At 41.2% G+C, this 12,652-nt stretch overlaps 1 protein-coding gene across 3 annotated transcripts in view; it reads left to right on the top strand.

The window, feature by feature from the left end:
• The first annotated feature begins 1,649 nt into the window (after positions 1-1,649).
• Positions 1,650-12,652, top strand: part of LOC139542701 (protein bassoon-like) — a 188,397-nt gene continuing 177,394 nt past the window's right edge. For all 3 annotated transcript variants that reach the window (XR_011668537.1, XR_011668536.1, XM_071348466.1), the window contains exon 1: positions 1,650-1,934. Coding sequence is in view for 1 of the 3 variants with exons in the window: in XM_071348466.1 (XP_071204567.1) it covers positions 1,765-1,934 (170 nt within the window). In the remaining 2 variants the exon portion in view is untranslated. The remainder of the gene's footprint in view (positions 1,935-12,652) is intronic.

Genomic DNA, 12,652 nt, shown 5'->3' with positions numbered 1-12,652 from the left:
CGCAAAGCACTACAGAGGGTAGTGCGTACGGCCCAGTACCTGCCATCCAGGCGGTGCCAGAGGAAGGCCCTAAAAATTGTCAAAGACTCCAGCCACCCTAGTCATAGACTGTTCTCTCTGCTACCACATGGCAAGAAGTAATGGAGCGCCAAGTGTATGTCAAAAGGCTTCTTAACAGCTTCTACCCCGAAGCCATAAGACTCCTGAACAGCTAATCCAGACTATGGCTATCCACCCCCTCTTTTACGCTGCTGCTACTCTCTGTTTATTATCTTATCTATGCATAGTCAATTTAACTCTACCTACATGTAATATTACCTAAATCACCTCGACTATCCTGTGCCCCCGCACATTGACTCAGTACTGGTACCCCCTCTATACAGCCTCGCTACTGTTATTTTACTGCTACTCTTTAATTATTTGTTAATTGTTTATTTAATTTGTTACTTAACACTTATTTTTCTTAAAAATGTATTGTTGGTTAAGGGCTTGTAAGTAAGTATTTCACTATAAGGTCTACACCTGTTGTATTCGGCGCATGTGACAAATAAAATTTGATATATGTGTACCTCTGAAGGTGCATTATGTATATTTTGATAATTTTGAACCCTCGGGAACAATACTGTAACCTAACTGTAGCCATATTTCTAAGAGTGTAGGTCTATATGTTTTTTGTGTTGGAAAGGTGCCTGGCTTTGTAGACCAATTCAATAAAGGAAAGACCCCTCTTTACTCAAATCAGAGGTACTGTATCTATTGAAGATGTGTAGAGGAAATGAAGCCTTCCTTCCACACTCAGGGCCGGACTAACCAAATCTGGGGCCCTGGGCAAGAACATTTTAGAGGCCCCCCTCTTAGTGGCGGAGGAAAATGTTGCCGTTTTAAAACAAATTTGCTGCAATTCTATACGTTTTGCCATGGCTTATGCCGTGTTCTTATGCTATCTGAGTAACTCAAACTTTATAACAAAATCAGTGGGGTCCCCCTGGAGGTCTGGGCGCCAAGGCATGTGCCCTTACTGCCCAGTTGATAGGGCCTAATCCAGCACTGTCCATACTAGATGCCTAAGCTTGTTTTATTTTACCATGATTGAAAACTAAGAACGTATTAGTCTATACCCTATTTTTCGTTTTTGTTGTTATATAATATTTTGTAAATAAATGTAGGCCTATATTCTTCAAATTATTTAAACATATATTATGTTGCTCTAGGCCTAGGCTACAGAAGTATCATACATATCAAGTGCTATTTTCATGTGAAAATATCATAGTACTGGATGCATTTACTTCATTGGTGTTGTTGGTGGCCCCCTTTATGGCAGTATGCACGCCTAGGCCGCATGTGCTATGGTTATGGTTATTTGATTAACTCATTTATGTGGGTGCGTTTCTAAAAAATATATTTTGATTTGGGTGTTTGGTGGTGGATGTGTCGTTCACATGATGCCTACATCAGCAGCCTACAACAGATAACAAACAGATCATCATCATCCCAAGATCTCTGGGCGCTCCCTCTCCTCCAAGAAACATGAGAATAGTCTGATATATCGACGCGCACGCCAATCTCAGCGTCAGCACCGGCGCTCGTGCCCTTGCTCTTTCTCGCATCTGTGCGCGTGCCCCACGTAGGTCTCTGGATCGTAGGTGATGATGGCCGTGGATGAGCAGCATCGCTGAGTTCGCTCCTCTGAGCTTTCTATGTTAATATTATTATAAAAACTGTCGAATAATACAATTAGTCTCCTTGGTCTCCTAACCAGAGACGATGGGAAACGAAGGAAGCATCGAGGGAAGCGGACAACCCGGAGAACCGGGCTCCATCTCTATGGTTGGAGCTCCCGGTTCGTTTTCAGCACCGGGCTCTGGACAGCACATCAAGCCCGCCAATGGTGCTGTTGCCGGGGGAGGAATGGGTGGCGGACCGGGGATGAATAGGTAAGTCCTGTCATAAGCAACGGTGCAGTTGATATCAAGTATCAAGAAAAATGATAGATTTCATATCCTTATACACTTGACATTGCATACGATGCTTTATATCTGCTCGTTGTGTAGTGAAACGATGCAGTTAGGCTTAGGCAGTTGGATTTGACAAGCTTTTACAATTGACTTGGTTTTTGCCTATCATGGGTTCGCAGTTGGGACGTGTCATTCATATCATATAATGCGAAATTGGTAGCATTTCCCCTCCGTCAAGTGTAATGTCATTGGTAAAAAGTAAAACTATGCAATTATAGCGTTAGAGGACATGACCCTCCACTGAATTGTAGTTTATTTCGAGGTTGTCATAAAGGATGCTCGAGCTCCTCCGTTTCCGCATTGGTGTTTGCACGGGAGAAGCTATTGCTGCTACATGTGTGTGTAGCCTAGTAGTAGTTCGGCTATCGTAAGACATTCATGTCAGTGTCGCCACTCTTTCGATAATGATGTGCAAACGACCCCATCTTCAGATGTTGTGGGTACCAGCTCGTATCAGTGTCGGGATGCTTTGCAGAATGACGTTCATAAGCAATGAATAACAAACATTTAATAAAAAAATACATCGAATTATCAGTCCTTTGATTATTTCGATTTTAACATTGTGTTGTAGAAAGACAGACATTCCTGGCATGATGATAATGTGTAGCCTAACCCAGCATATCCATCATTATATAGCCTAATAGGCTAGACCAGGGGTTCTCAAAGTGTGGTCCATGGACCCCTTTCTCTCTGAATGTAGCCGATTGGCCCAGGGTGGTGTAGGGCGTTTACATTAGATTTTTTTGCGTGCATGTCTCAATGCAATTTGGATCTCTAAAGACAGCTATTTGAGAATTTAAGCTCTGTCAAATGGTATTCTGAAACGCAAGGCTTATCTAAGCAATGTCCTATGGGCCATACACATTATAATCATAACTCCCTCTACTAATCTGTCCAATAATGAGTATCATTTGAAATGCATGTATCTAGGCAATGATCTTGCTACTTTAGGCAGTAGATATTATTGGACTATTGGAATGAATATCACTCTATTGGTGATTTTATAATTCTATTGGTGATGTTATCACTATTGGTGATGTTGGTGATTTTATCATTCTATTGGGGATGTTATCACTATTGGCGATGTTGGTGATTTTATCATTCTATTGGGGATGTTATCACTATTGGTGATGTTGGTGATTGTATCATTCTATTGGTGATTTTATCACTATTGGTGATGTTGGTGATTTTATCATTCTATTGGTGATGTTGGTGATTTTATCATTCTATTGGGGATGTTGTCACTATTGGTGATGTTGGTGATTTTATCATTCTATTGGTGATGCTATCACTATTGGTGATGTTGGTGATTTTATCATTCTATTGGTGATGTTGGTGATTTTATCATTCTATTGGGGATGTTATCACTATTGATGATGTTGGTGATTTTATCATTCTATTGGTGATGTTGGTGATTTTATCATTCTATTGGTGATGTTATCACTATTGGTGATGTTGGTGATTTTATCATTCTATTGGTGATGTTATCACTATTGGTGATGTTGGTGATTGTATCATTCTATTGGTGATGTTATCACTATTGGTGATGTTGGTGATTTTATCATTCTATTGGTGATGTTATCACTATTGGTGATGTTGGTGATTTTATCATTCTATTGGTGATGTTATCACTATTGGTGATGTTGGTGATTTTATCATTCTATTGGGGATGTTATCACTATTGGTGATGTTATCACTCTGTTGGAGATTTTATTGTTGGATTAGCCAAATCAAAAATTGTACATTTGCAATATTCATGTTTTGATTTTTTTTATATTCATATATTAATGTAAGAAACTTGTTATTGAAATCAAAATGTGACTCCTATTTCCGAGTAGGCGGGAAATCTTCATATGACAACCATCAACCACAAATGTTCCAACTCTTAGGAATTATTTCTCAATTATGCTTTAAGATACAAATGCCAAATATATGTCAACGATCCTTCCTCCTAAGGACCCTTCTATGTATTACATTTCGTGAAAATTCCCCAAATCATGGTCCTGTTTTGTTCTAGTTTAGTTGGAAATCACCTTTATGTCACCTTCGTCTAGTCCTGTCATAACATTAAATGGACTACAAATCACAGTGACTCTGGCTGTTCTTGGTAATAAGTAGGCCTACTAAGTCTGTGTTGAGATGAGGTGTGCATCTTATCACGCTACCGTGCTTTTGTGAGGACAGAGACACTGGGAGACGAGAAGCAAGTGAGTGAATATTTAATAAATTAAGGACATGAAACAAAACAAGGACAGCGTCTGGATAAGGGGAACAAAACAACGTTAATGCAGACACGGGGAAGAAACTGAGGAAGTGACAGATATAAGGGAGGGAATCAATGGTAATAGAGTCCAGGTGAGTCCCATGAAGTGCTGATGCGTGTAACAATGGTGATAGGTGTGCATAATGATGGACCGGTGAGCTGGAGCAGGCGTGACAGCTTTTGCATTTGTAAGGATGTAGGCCTGAAGGTTTTAATCACAATATGTTTCTTAGATTTGCATGCATGGGCCCCAATTGCCACATTCATTATGACTGACACATAGATCAAATGTGTGTATGTGTGTCAGTAAACAAATCCCTCCCTTAAAAGAGCATCATACTAGGCTACTGTAGTAGGCTATAGCATCCCCTCCACTGCTCTATTAAAGGCCTAGTGGCTCCCAGTGGTTGAGCTTGGTCCTTGTCTTAGTCATTGAAAAGGGTTTTAAAATAGTTTTGTGTGTGTGTGTGTGCGTGTTTGCGGGCATATGTCTGTGTGTGTGTGTCAATGCCTTTAAATGCTTACCCAGTTGTTACAACTACCTGCGTTGAAACAGCAACCTGCATGGAATGTTCGATGGTGTTGGTTGTGTCTAACTGATTGTCCATGACCAGAGACACCCTACTCATGGCTATAGTTTTGTCCTGGATGGTTGTTCCCACAAAGCTAAAAGGGATTTGTACCTTCTTGACTTGATTGGATTTATAGGCACTTTTTGTAATATAGGCTGTCTGCTCAGCTCTGACTTGTCTACCAGCATCCATCTGCAGGGGCCACAGGTGTCAGAGTCTCATACTCTGACTGCCAAACATGAAGATGAGAGAACATGCCAACCTCTACCATTTCTGACCCAGCCAGGGCAGCAGCAGCAGATTTTCCTCAGCATGACTCCTAAGTTAACAGTAGCCTGCTGTGATGATTTGTTCAGAGATGGGTATTATTCACAGTCAATAGTCACATCCTTTTCAATTGGTTTGTTATGGCACATTAAACAGGCACTGTGGTGTCCTATTTCCGTTACTGTGGTTTATTGCCCAAGAACAGCCTCTGTTTTTTATTCATACCCTTTCTATCTACAGTGAGTGAAAGCTGTGATCTCACAACCCATATGTCACTCTGCTTACCTTCTCTAAGCACTGCACTGCACCCATGGCAATTTAGAAGCTGCAGAGTTTAGCAGAGAAAACACAAATAATGTACTGTTTCATCACCATGAATTTAAGTAACTGTATTTTCCATTCAGGAATGATTCCAAAGGTTTGGTCTAGGACTGTTACGGTGACCGTATTACCGCCACACCGGCGGTCACCAGTCATGACTGCAGTCAAATTCCACGTGACCGTTTAGTCACCTCGACTATCCTGCTGATGGTCATTAATAGCCAACCAAATTTGCTAACTGCCTGGTACCCAGCACTCTATTGTCCCTCTAATCACTCTGAAATTACATTTAGATTTGTACATTTTAGTCATTTAGCAGATGCTCTTATCCAGAGAGACTTACAGTAATGAGTGCAAACATTTGCATACTTTTTTCGTACATCAATGCAAATGTTTTCAAACACTTCATGAGAGCCCATGAGCTCATGTTGCGCAACATTTCTATAGGCTATGAAATTGTGAGAAAACAGAGTGATAGCCTCTATTAAAAAGAGGAGGATCCCATTAGCTTTCTATAGGCCAGGCCTACTATATTTATTTATCAACTTTCCTAATATTAAGCACATTGCTTTGCTTTACAACAGGAGTATAGCCTACAGTACCTGGTTGGCATGAAAATGAACAACGGGAAAAGTGTCCTCCATTTGCTATTTAAGTGCATAGATGACAAGTATTTTTTATCCCATGTTCCAAGAGAGCTGCATGATAATGGTTCATAATGGTTCATTCTTAATCAAAACTAATTTCACACATATATTATTTAGTATATATTTGTTATTTTTTTATTTCACCTTTATTTAACCAGGTAGGCTAGTTGAGAACAAGTTCTCATTTACAACTGCGACCTGGCCAAGATAAAGAAAAGCAGTGTGACACAAACAACACAGAGTTACACATGGAATAAACAAACATACAATCAATAACACAATAGAAAAAAAGTCTATATACAGTGTGTGCAAATAAGGAAAGATAAGGGAGGTAAGGCAATAAATAGGCCATATTGGCGAAATAATTAAATTTAGCAATTAAACACTGGAGTGATAGATGTGCAGAAGATGAATGTGCAAGTAGAGATACTGGGGTGCAAAAGAGCACAAAAAAATAACAGTATGAGGATGAGGATGAGGATAGTTGGATGGGCTATTTACAGATGGGCTATGTACAGGTACAGTGATCTGTGAGCTGCTCTGACAGCTGGTCAATAAAGTTAGAGGGAGATATGAGTCTCCAGCTTCAGTGATTTTTGCAATTCGTTCCAGTCATTGGCAGCAGAGAACTGGAAGGAAAGGCGGCCCGAAGGAGGAATTAGCTTTGGGGGTGACCAGTGAAATATACCTGCTGGAGCGCGTGCTACGGGTGGGTGCTGCTATGGTGACCAGTGAGCTGAGAAAAGGCGGGGCTTTACCTAGCAAAGACTTTTATAGACGACCTGGAGCCAGTGGGTTTGGCGACGAATATGAAGCGAGGGCCAGCCAATGAGAACATACAGGTTGCAGTGGTGGGTAGTATATGGGGCTTTGGTGACAAAACGGATGGCACTGTGATAGACTGCATCCAATTAGCTGAGTAGAGTGTTGGAGGCTATTTTGTAAATGACATCGCCGAAGTCAAGGATTGGTAGGATGGTCAGTTTTATGAGGGTATCTTTGGCAGCATGAGTGAAGGATGCTTTGTTGCGAAACAAGAACACAATTCTAGATTTAATTTTGGATTGGTGATGCATAATGTGAGTCTGGAAGGAGAGTTTACAGTCTAACCAGACACCTAGGTATTTGTAGATGTCTACATATTCTAAGTCAGAACCGTCCAGAGTAGTGATGCTAGACGGGTGGGCAGGTGCTGGTAGCGATTGGTTAAAGAGCATGCATTTAGTTTTACTAGCGTTTAAGAGCAGTTGGAGGCCACGGAAGGAGAGTTGTATGGCGTTGAAGCTCGTCTGGAGGTTAGTTAACACAGTGTCCAAAGAAGGGCCAGAAGTATACAGAATGGTATCGTCTGCGTAGAGGTGGATCAAAGAATCACCAGCAGCAAGAGCGACAACATTGATGTATTCAGAGAAAAGAGTCGGCCCGAGAATTGAACCCTGTGGCACCACCATAGAGACTGCCAGAGGTCCGGACAACAGGCCCTCCGATATGTGAAGACAACATTAAATTAAGAATGATCTGACAGTTGACAATATTAGCCTATTACTTGTGAATGATGTATTTTAACTTGTGAATGATACCCAACGTGTGCAATAAGGCAAGTAATAGTGCATGTCTTATTTTTGCAACTTTTTCAGATCATAGTTGCACACCTCATAAAGCCTAGCCCATAGGCCTATTCATAGGCCTGCATTCGGAAAGTATTCAGACCCCTTCACTTTTTCCACATTTTGTTACTTTACATCCTTATTTTTCGAAAATGGATTAAATGAAAACATTTCCTCATCAGTCTACGCACAATACCCCATAATGACAAAGCGAAAACAGGTTTTTAGAAATGTATTTAAAAAAAAATATATATATATTTACACAAGTATTCAGACCCTTTGCTATGAGACTCAAAATTGAGCTCAGGTGCATCCTGTTTCCATTGAGCATCCTTGAGATTTTTCTACAACTTGATTGGAGTCCACCTGTGGTAAATTCAATTGATTGGACATCATTTGAAAAGGCACACACCTGTCTATATAAGGTCCCACAGTTGACAGTGCACATCAGCGCTAAAACAGGGTGAAGGAATTGTCCGTAGAGCTACAAGACAGGTTTGTGTCGAGGCACAGATCTGGGGAAGGGTACCTGCAAATTTCTGCAGCATTGAGGTCCCCAAGAACACAGTGGCCTCCATCATTTTTAAATGAAAGAAGTTTGGTACCACCAAGACTCTTCCTAGAACTAGTAAAAGGCACATGACAGCCCGCTTGGAGTTTGCCAAAAGGCACCTAAAGGGCTCTCAGACCATGAGAAACAAGATTATCTGGTCTGATGAAGTCAATATTGAACTTTTTGGCCTGAATGCCAAGTGTCACGTCTGGAGGAAACCAGGCACCACTGATTACCTGGCCTATACCATCCCTACGGTGAAGCATGGTGGTGGCAGCATCATGTTGTGGGGATGTTTTTCAGGGGCAGGGACTGGGAGACTAGTCAGGGTCGAAGGAAAAATTAACGGATGAAAGTACAGAGAGATCCTTGATGAAAACTTTCTCCAGAGCTCTCAGGACCTCAGACTGGGGTGTAGGTTCATCTTCCAACAGGATAACGACCCTAAGAACACAGCCAAGACAAAGCAGGAGTGGCGTCGGGACAAATCTCAATGTCCTTGAGTGGCCCAGCCAGAGCTCGGATTTGAACCCGATCGAACATCTCTGGAGAGACGTGAAAATAGCTGTCCAGCGACGCTCCCCATCCAACCTGACAGAGCTTTGGAGGATCTGCAGAGAAGAATGGGAGAAACTCCCCAAATAAAGATGTGCCAAGCTTGTAGCATCTTACCCAAGAAGACTCAAGGCAAAGGTGCTTCAACAAAGTACTGAGTAAAGGGTCTGAATACTTTGTAAATGTTATATATATATTTTTTTAAATTCAATACATTTGCAAACATTTCTAAAAACCTGTTTTTGCTTTCTCATTATGGGGTATTTTGTCAATTTTATTGGTCACATACACATGTTTAGCAGATGTTATTGCGGGTGTAACGAAATGCTTGTGTTTCTAGCTCAAACAGTGCAGTAATATCTAACAAGTAATATCTAACAATTTCATAACAATACACAGAAATCTAAAGTAAAGGAATGGAATATATAAGAATATATAAATATTTGGACGAGCAATGTCAGAGCGGCATAGACTAAGATACAGTAGAATAGAATACGAGATGAGATGAGTAATGCAAAATATTTTAACATTATTAAAGTAACTATTGTTCTGTTATTAAAGTGGCCAGTGAATTCAAGTCTACGTATTTAGGGCAGAAGCCTCTAACGTGCTAGTGACGGCTATTTAACAGTCTGATGGCCTTGAGAGAGAAGCTATTTTTCAGTCTCTCAGTCCCGGCTTTGATGCACATGTACTGACCTCGCCTTCTGGATGATAGCGGGGTGAACAGGTATTGGCTCGGGTGGTTATTGTCCTTGATGATCTTTTTGGCCTTCGAGTGCTGTAGGTGTCCTGGAGGAAAGGTAGTTTGCCCCCGGGGATGCGTTGGGCAGACCGCACCACCCTCTGGAGAGTCCTGCGGTTGCGGGCGGTGCAGTTGCCATAACAGGCGGTGAAATAGCCCAACAGGATGCTCTCAATTCTGCATCTGTAAATGTTTGTGAGGGTTTTAGGTGACTAACCAAATTTCTCCTGCCTCCCGAGGTTGAAAAGATGCTGTTATGCCTTCACCACACTGTGTGGGTGGACCATTTCAGTTTCTGTCAAGGCTCAGGAGAAGACCCAGATGTAGACAGTTTTGAAGTAACAAAAGTTTAATACAAAACAGGGGGCCAGGCAAACGACATGTCAAGGGCAGGCCGAGGTCAGTAGTCCAGAGCAGAGTCCAAAAGGTCCAAATGGCATGCAGGCTCAGGGCAGGCAGAGGTCAGTAATCCAGGGTGGTGTGGCAAGGTACAGAACGACAGGCAGACTCAGGGTCAGGGCAGGCAGAATGGTCAAAAACCGTGAAAGCTAGAAAACAGGAACTAGAGACAGAAAGGAGCACAGGAAAAACCGCTGGTAGGCTTGACGAAACGAAACAAACTGGCAACAGACAAACAGAGAATACAGGTATAAATACACTGAGAATAATGAGGAAGATGGGCATCACCTGGAGGGGGGTGGAGACAAGCACTTAGACAGGTGAAACAGATCAGGGTGTGACAGTTTCAGTGTGTGTATATTGATGAGGGGATTTTTTAAAATAATCTTTTGAATAAGGCAGTAACATAACAAATAACTTCTTAAAATGAAGCACATTCATTTGCTTTACAACCAGCGTAGAGCCTAACTGGCATACATACAGTTGAAGTCGGAAGTTTACATACACCTTAGCCAAATACATTTAATCTCAGTTTTTCATAATTCCTGACATTTAATCCTAGCAAACAATCCTTGTCTTAGGTCAGTTAGGATCACCACTTTATTTTAAGAATGTGACATGTCAGAATAATAGAAGAAAATGATTTATTTCAGCTTTTATTTCTTTCATCACATCCCCAGTGGGTCAGAAGTTTACATACACTCAATTAGTATTTGGTAGCATTGCCTTTAAATTATTTTACTTGGGTCAAACGTTTCGGGTAGCCTTACACAAGCTTCCCACAATAAGTTGGGTGAATTTTTGCCCATTCCTCCTGACAGAGCTGGTGTAACTGAGTCAGGTTTGTAGGCCTCCTTGCTCGCACACGCTTTTTTAGTTCTGCCCACAAATTTTCTCTGGGCTTGAGGTCAGGGCTTTGTGATGGCCACTCCAATACCTTGACTTTGTTGTCCTTAAGCCATTTTGCCACAACTTTGGAAGAATGCTTGGGGTCATTGTCCATTTGGAAGATCCATTTGCGACCAAGCTTTAACTTCCTGACTGATGTCTTGAGATGTTGCTTCAATAGATTCACATAATTTTCCTTGCTCATGATGCCATATATTTTGTGAAGTGCACCAGTCCCTCCTGCATCAAAGCACCCTCACAACATGATGCTGCCACCCCGGTTGGGATTGTGTTCTTCGGCTTGCAAGCATCCCCCTTTTTCCTCCAAACCTAACAATGGTCATTTTGGCCAAACAAATCTATTTTTGTTTCATCAGACCAGAGGACATTTCTCCAAAAAGTACAATCTTAGTCTGGCTTTTTTTATGGTGGTTTTGGAGCAGTGAGTTCTTCCTTGCTGAGCGGCCTTTCAGGTTATGTCGATATAGGACTCGTTTTACTGTGGATATAGATACTTTTGTACCTGTTTCCTCCAGCATCTTCACAAGGTCCTTTGCTGTTGTTCTGGGATTGATTTGCACTTCGCACCAACGTACGTTCATCTCTAGGAGACAGAACACGTCTCCTTCCTGAGCGGTATGACGGCTGCATGGTCCCATGGTGTTTATACTTGCGTACTATTGTTTGTACAGATGAACGTGGTACCTTCAGGCGTTTGGAAATTGCTCCCAAGGATGAACCAGACTTGTGGAGGTCTACAGTTTTTTTTGAGGTCTTGGCTTATTTCTTTTGAATTTCTCATGATGTCAAGCAAAGACACACCGAGTTTGAAGGTAGGCCTTGAAATACATCCCCAGGTACACCTCCAATTGATTCAAATGATGTCAATTAGCCTATCAGAAGCTTCTAAATCCATTACATAATTTTCTGGAATTTTCCAAGCTGTTTAAAGGCACAGTCAACTTAGTGTATGTAAACTTCTTGAATTCCACTGGAATTGTGATACTGTGAATTATAAGTTAAATAATCTGTCTATAACAATTGTTGGAAAAATGACTTGTGTCATGCACAAAGTAGATGTCCTAAACCACTTGCCAAAACTATAGTTTGTTAACAATATATTTGTGGAGTGGTTGAAAAACGAGTTTTAATGACTCCAACCTAAGTGGATGTAAACTTCCGACTTCAACTGTAGGCGGCGCGTGAGTTTCAAGTTTGGGGAAGATCATTTTTACCATAAAAATGCACCTTTATAATAACAGCATTACATACATAATCGCATTTGTGGTCACTTTTGAGAACAGTGTTTTCTCGCTATTTGATTGTATTTTGGAACATTCGCGCTTATAGCCTACTGCCATGTGCACATTGCTACGCTTATAGTGTGAAGAAGTAGCCTAATAGTTCATCAACATTTTAAGCTAAACGTTCTGATCTGTTGCATCAGCCTCATTGCTTTTAAAAGTTTTTTTGATGCAAGTAAATGTATTAGTTTGGGATCTATCGCATCCCACAACTGTCACAGAGTATGTTTGAATATTTATTTCTCACTCAGAATTGAAAAAGGTCAACTTTGTACTATGGGGGATAGTAGATTGACATAGGCTAGTGCTTTTGCTGTTGGTTAAGTCTACTCATGGCTGACAAAAAGCAGGCTAAATGTGGACAGTTCTTCTAACATCTTCAATATGCTCCTCGGAATTCAATAAGTGGGACGCGTGCAGTTGCGTTCCTGATGTGTCTGTCTTCACTTGTAGCCTAATTCTTAGCTGAGATGCCTAGTGAGAAGGACCCGATCACGTGACAGGCATTGGCTAATA

This window comes from Salvelinus alpinus, chromosome 17, assembly GCF_045679555.1.
Source record: "Salvelinus alpinus chromosome 17, SLU_Salpinus.1, whole genome shotgun sequence".
NCBI lineage: Eukaryota > Metazoa > Chordata > Actinopteri > Salmoniformes > Salmonidae > Salvelinus > Salvelinus alpinus.
The sequence above is the reverse complement of the archived record's forward strand: the minus strand, read 5'-3'. Positions and strand labels throughout refer to the sequence as shown.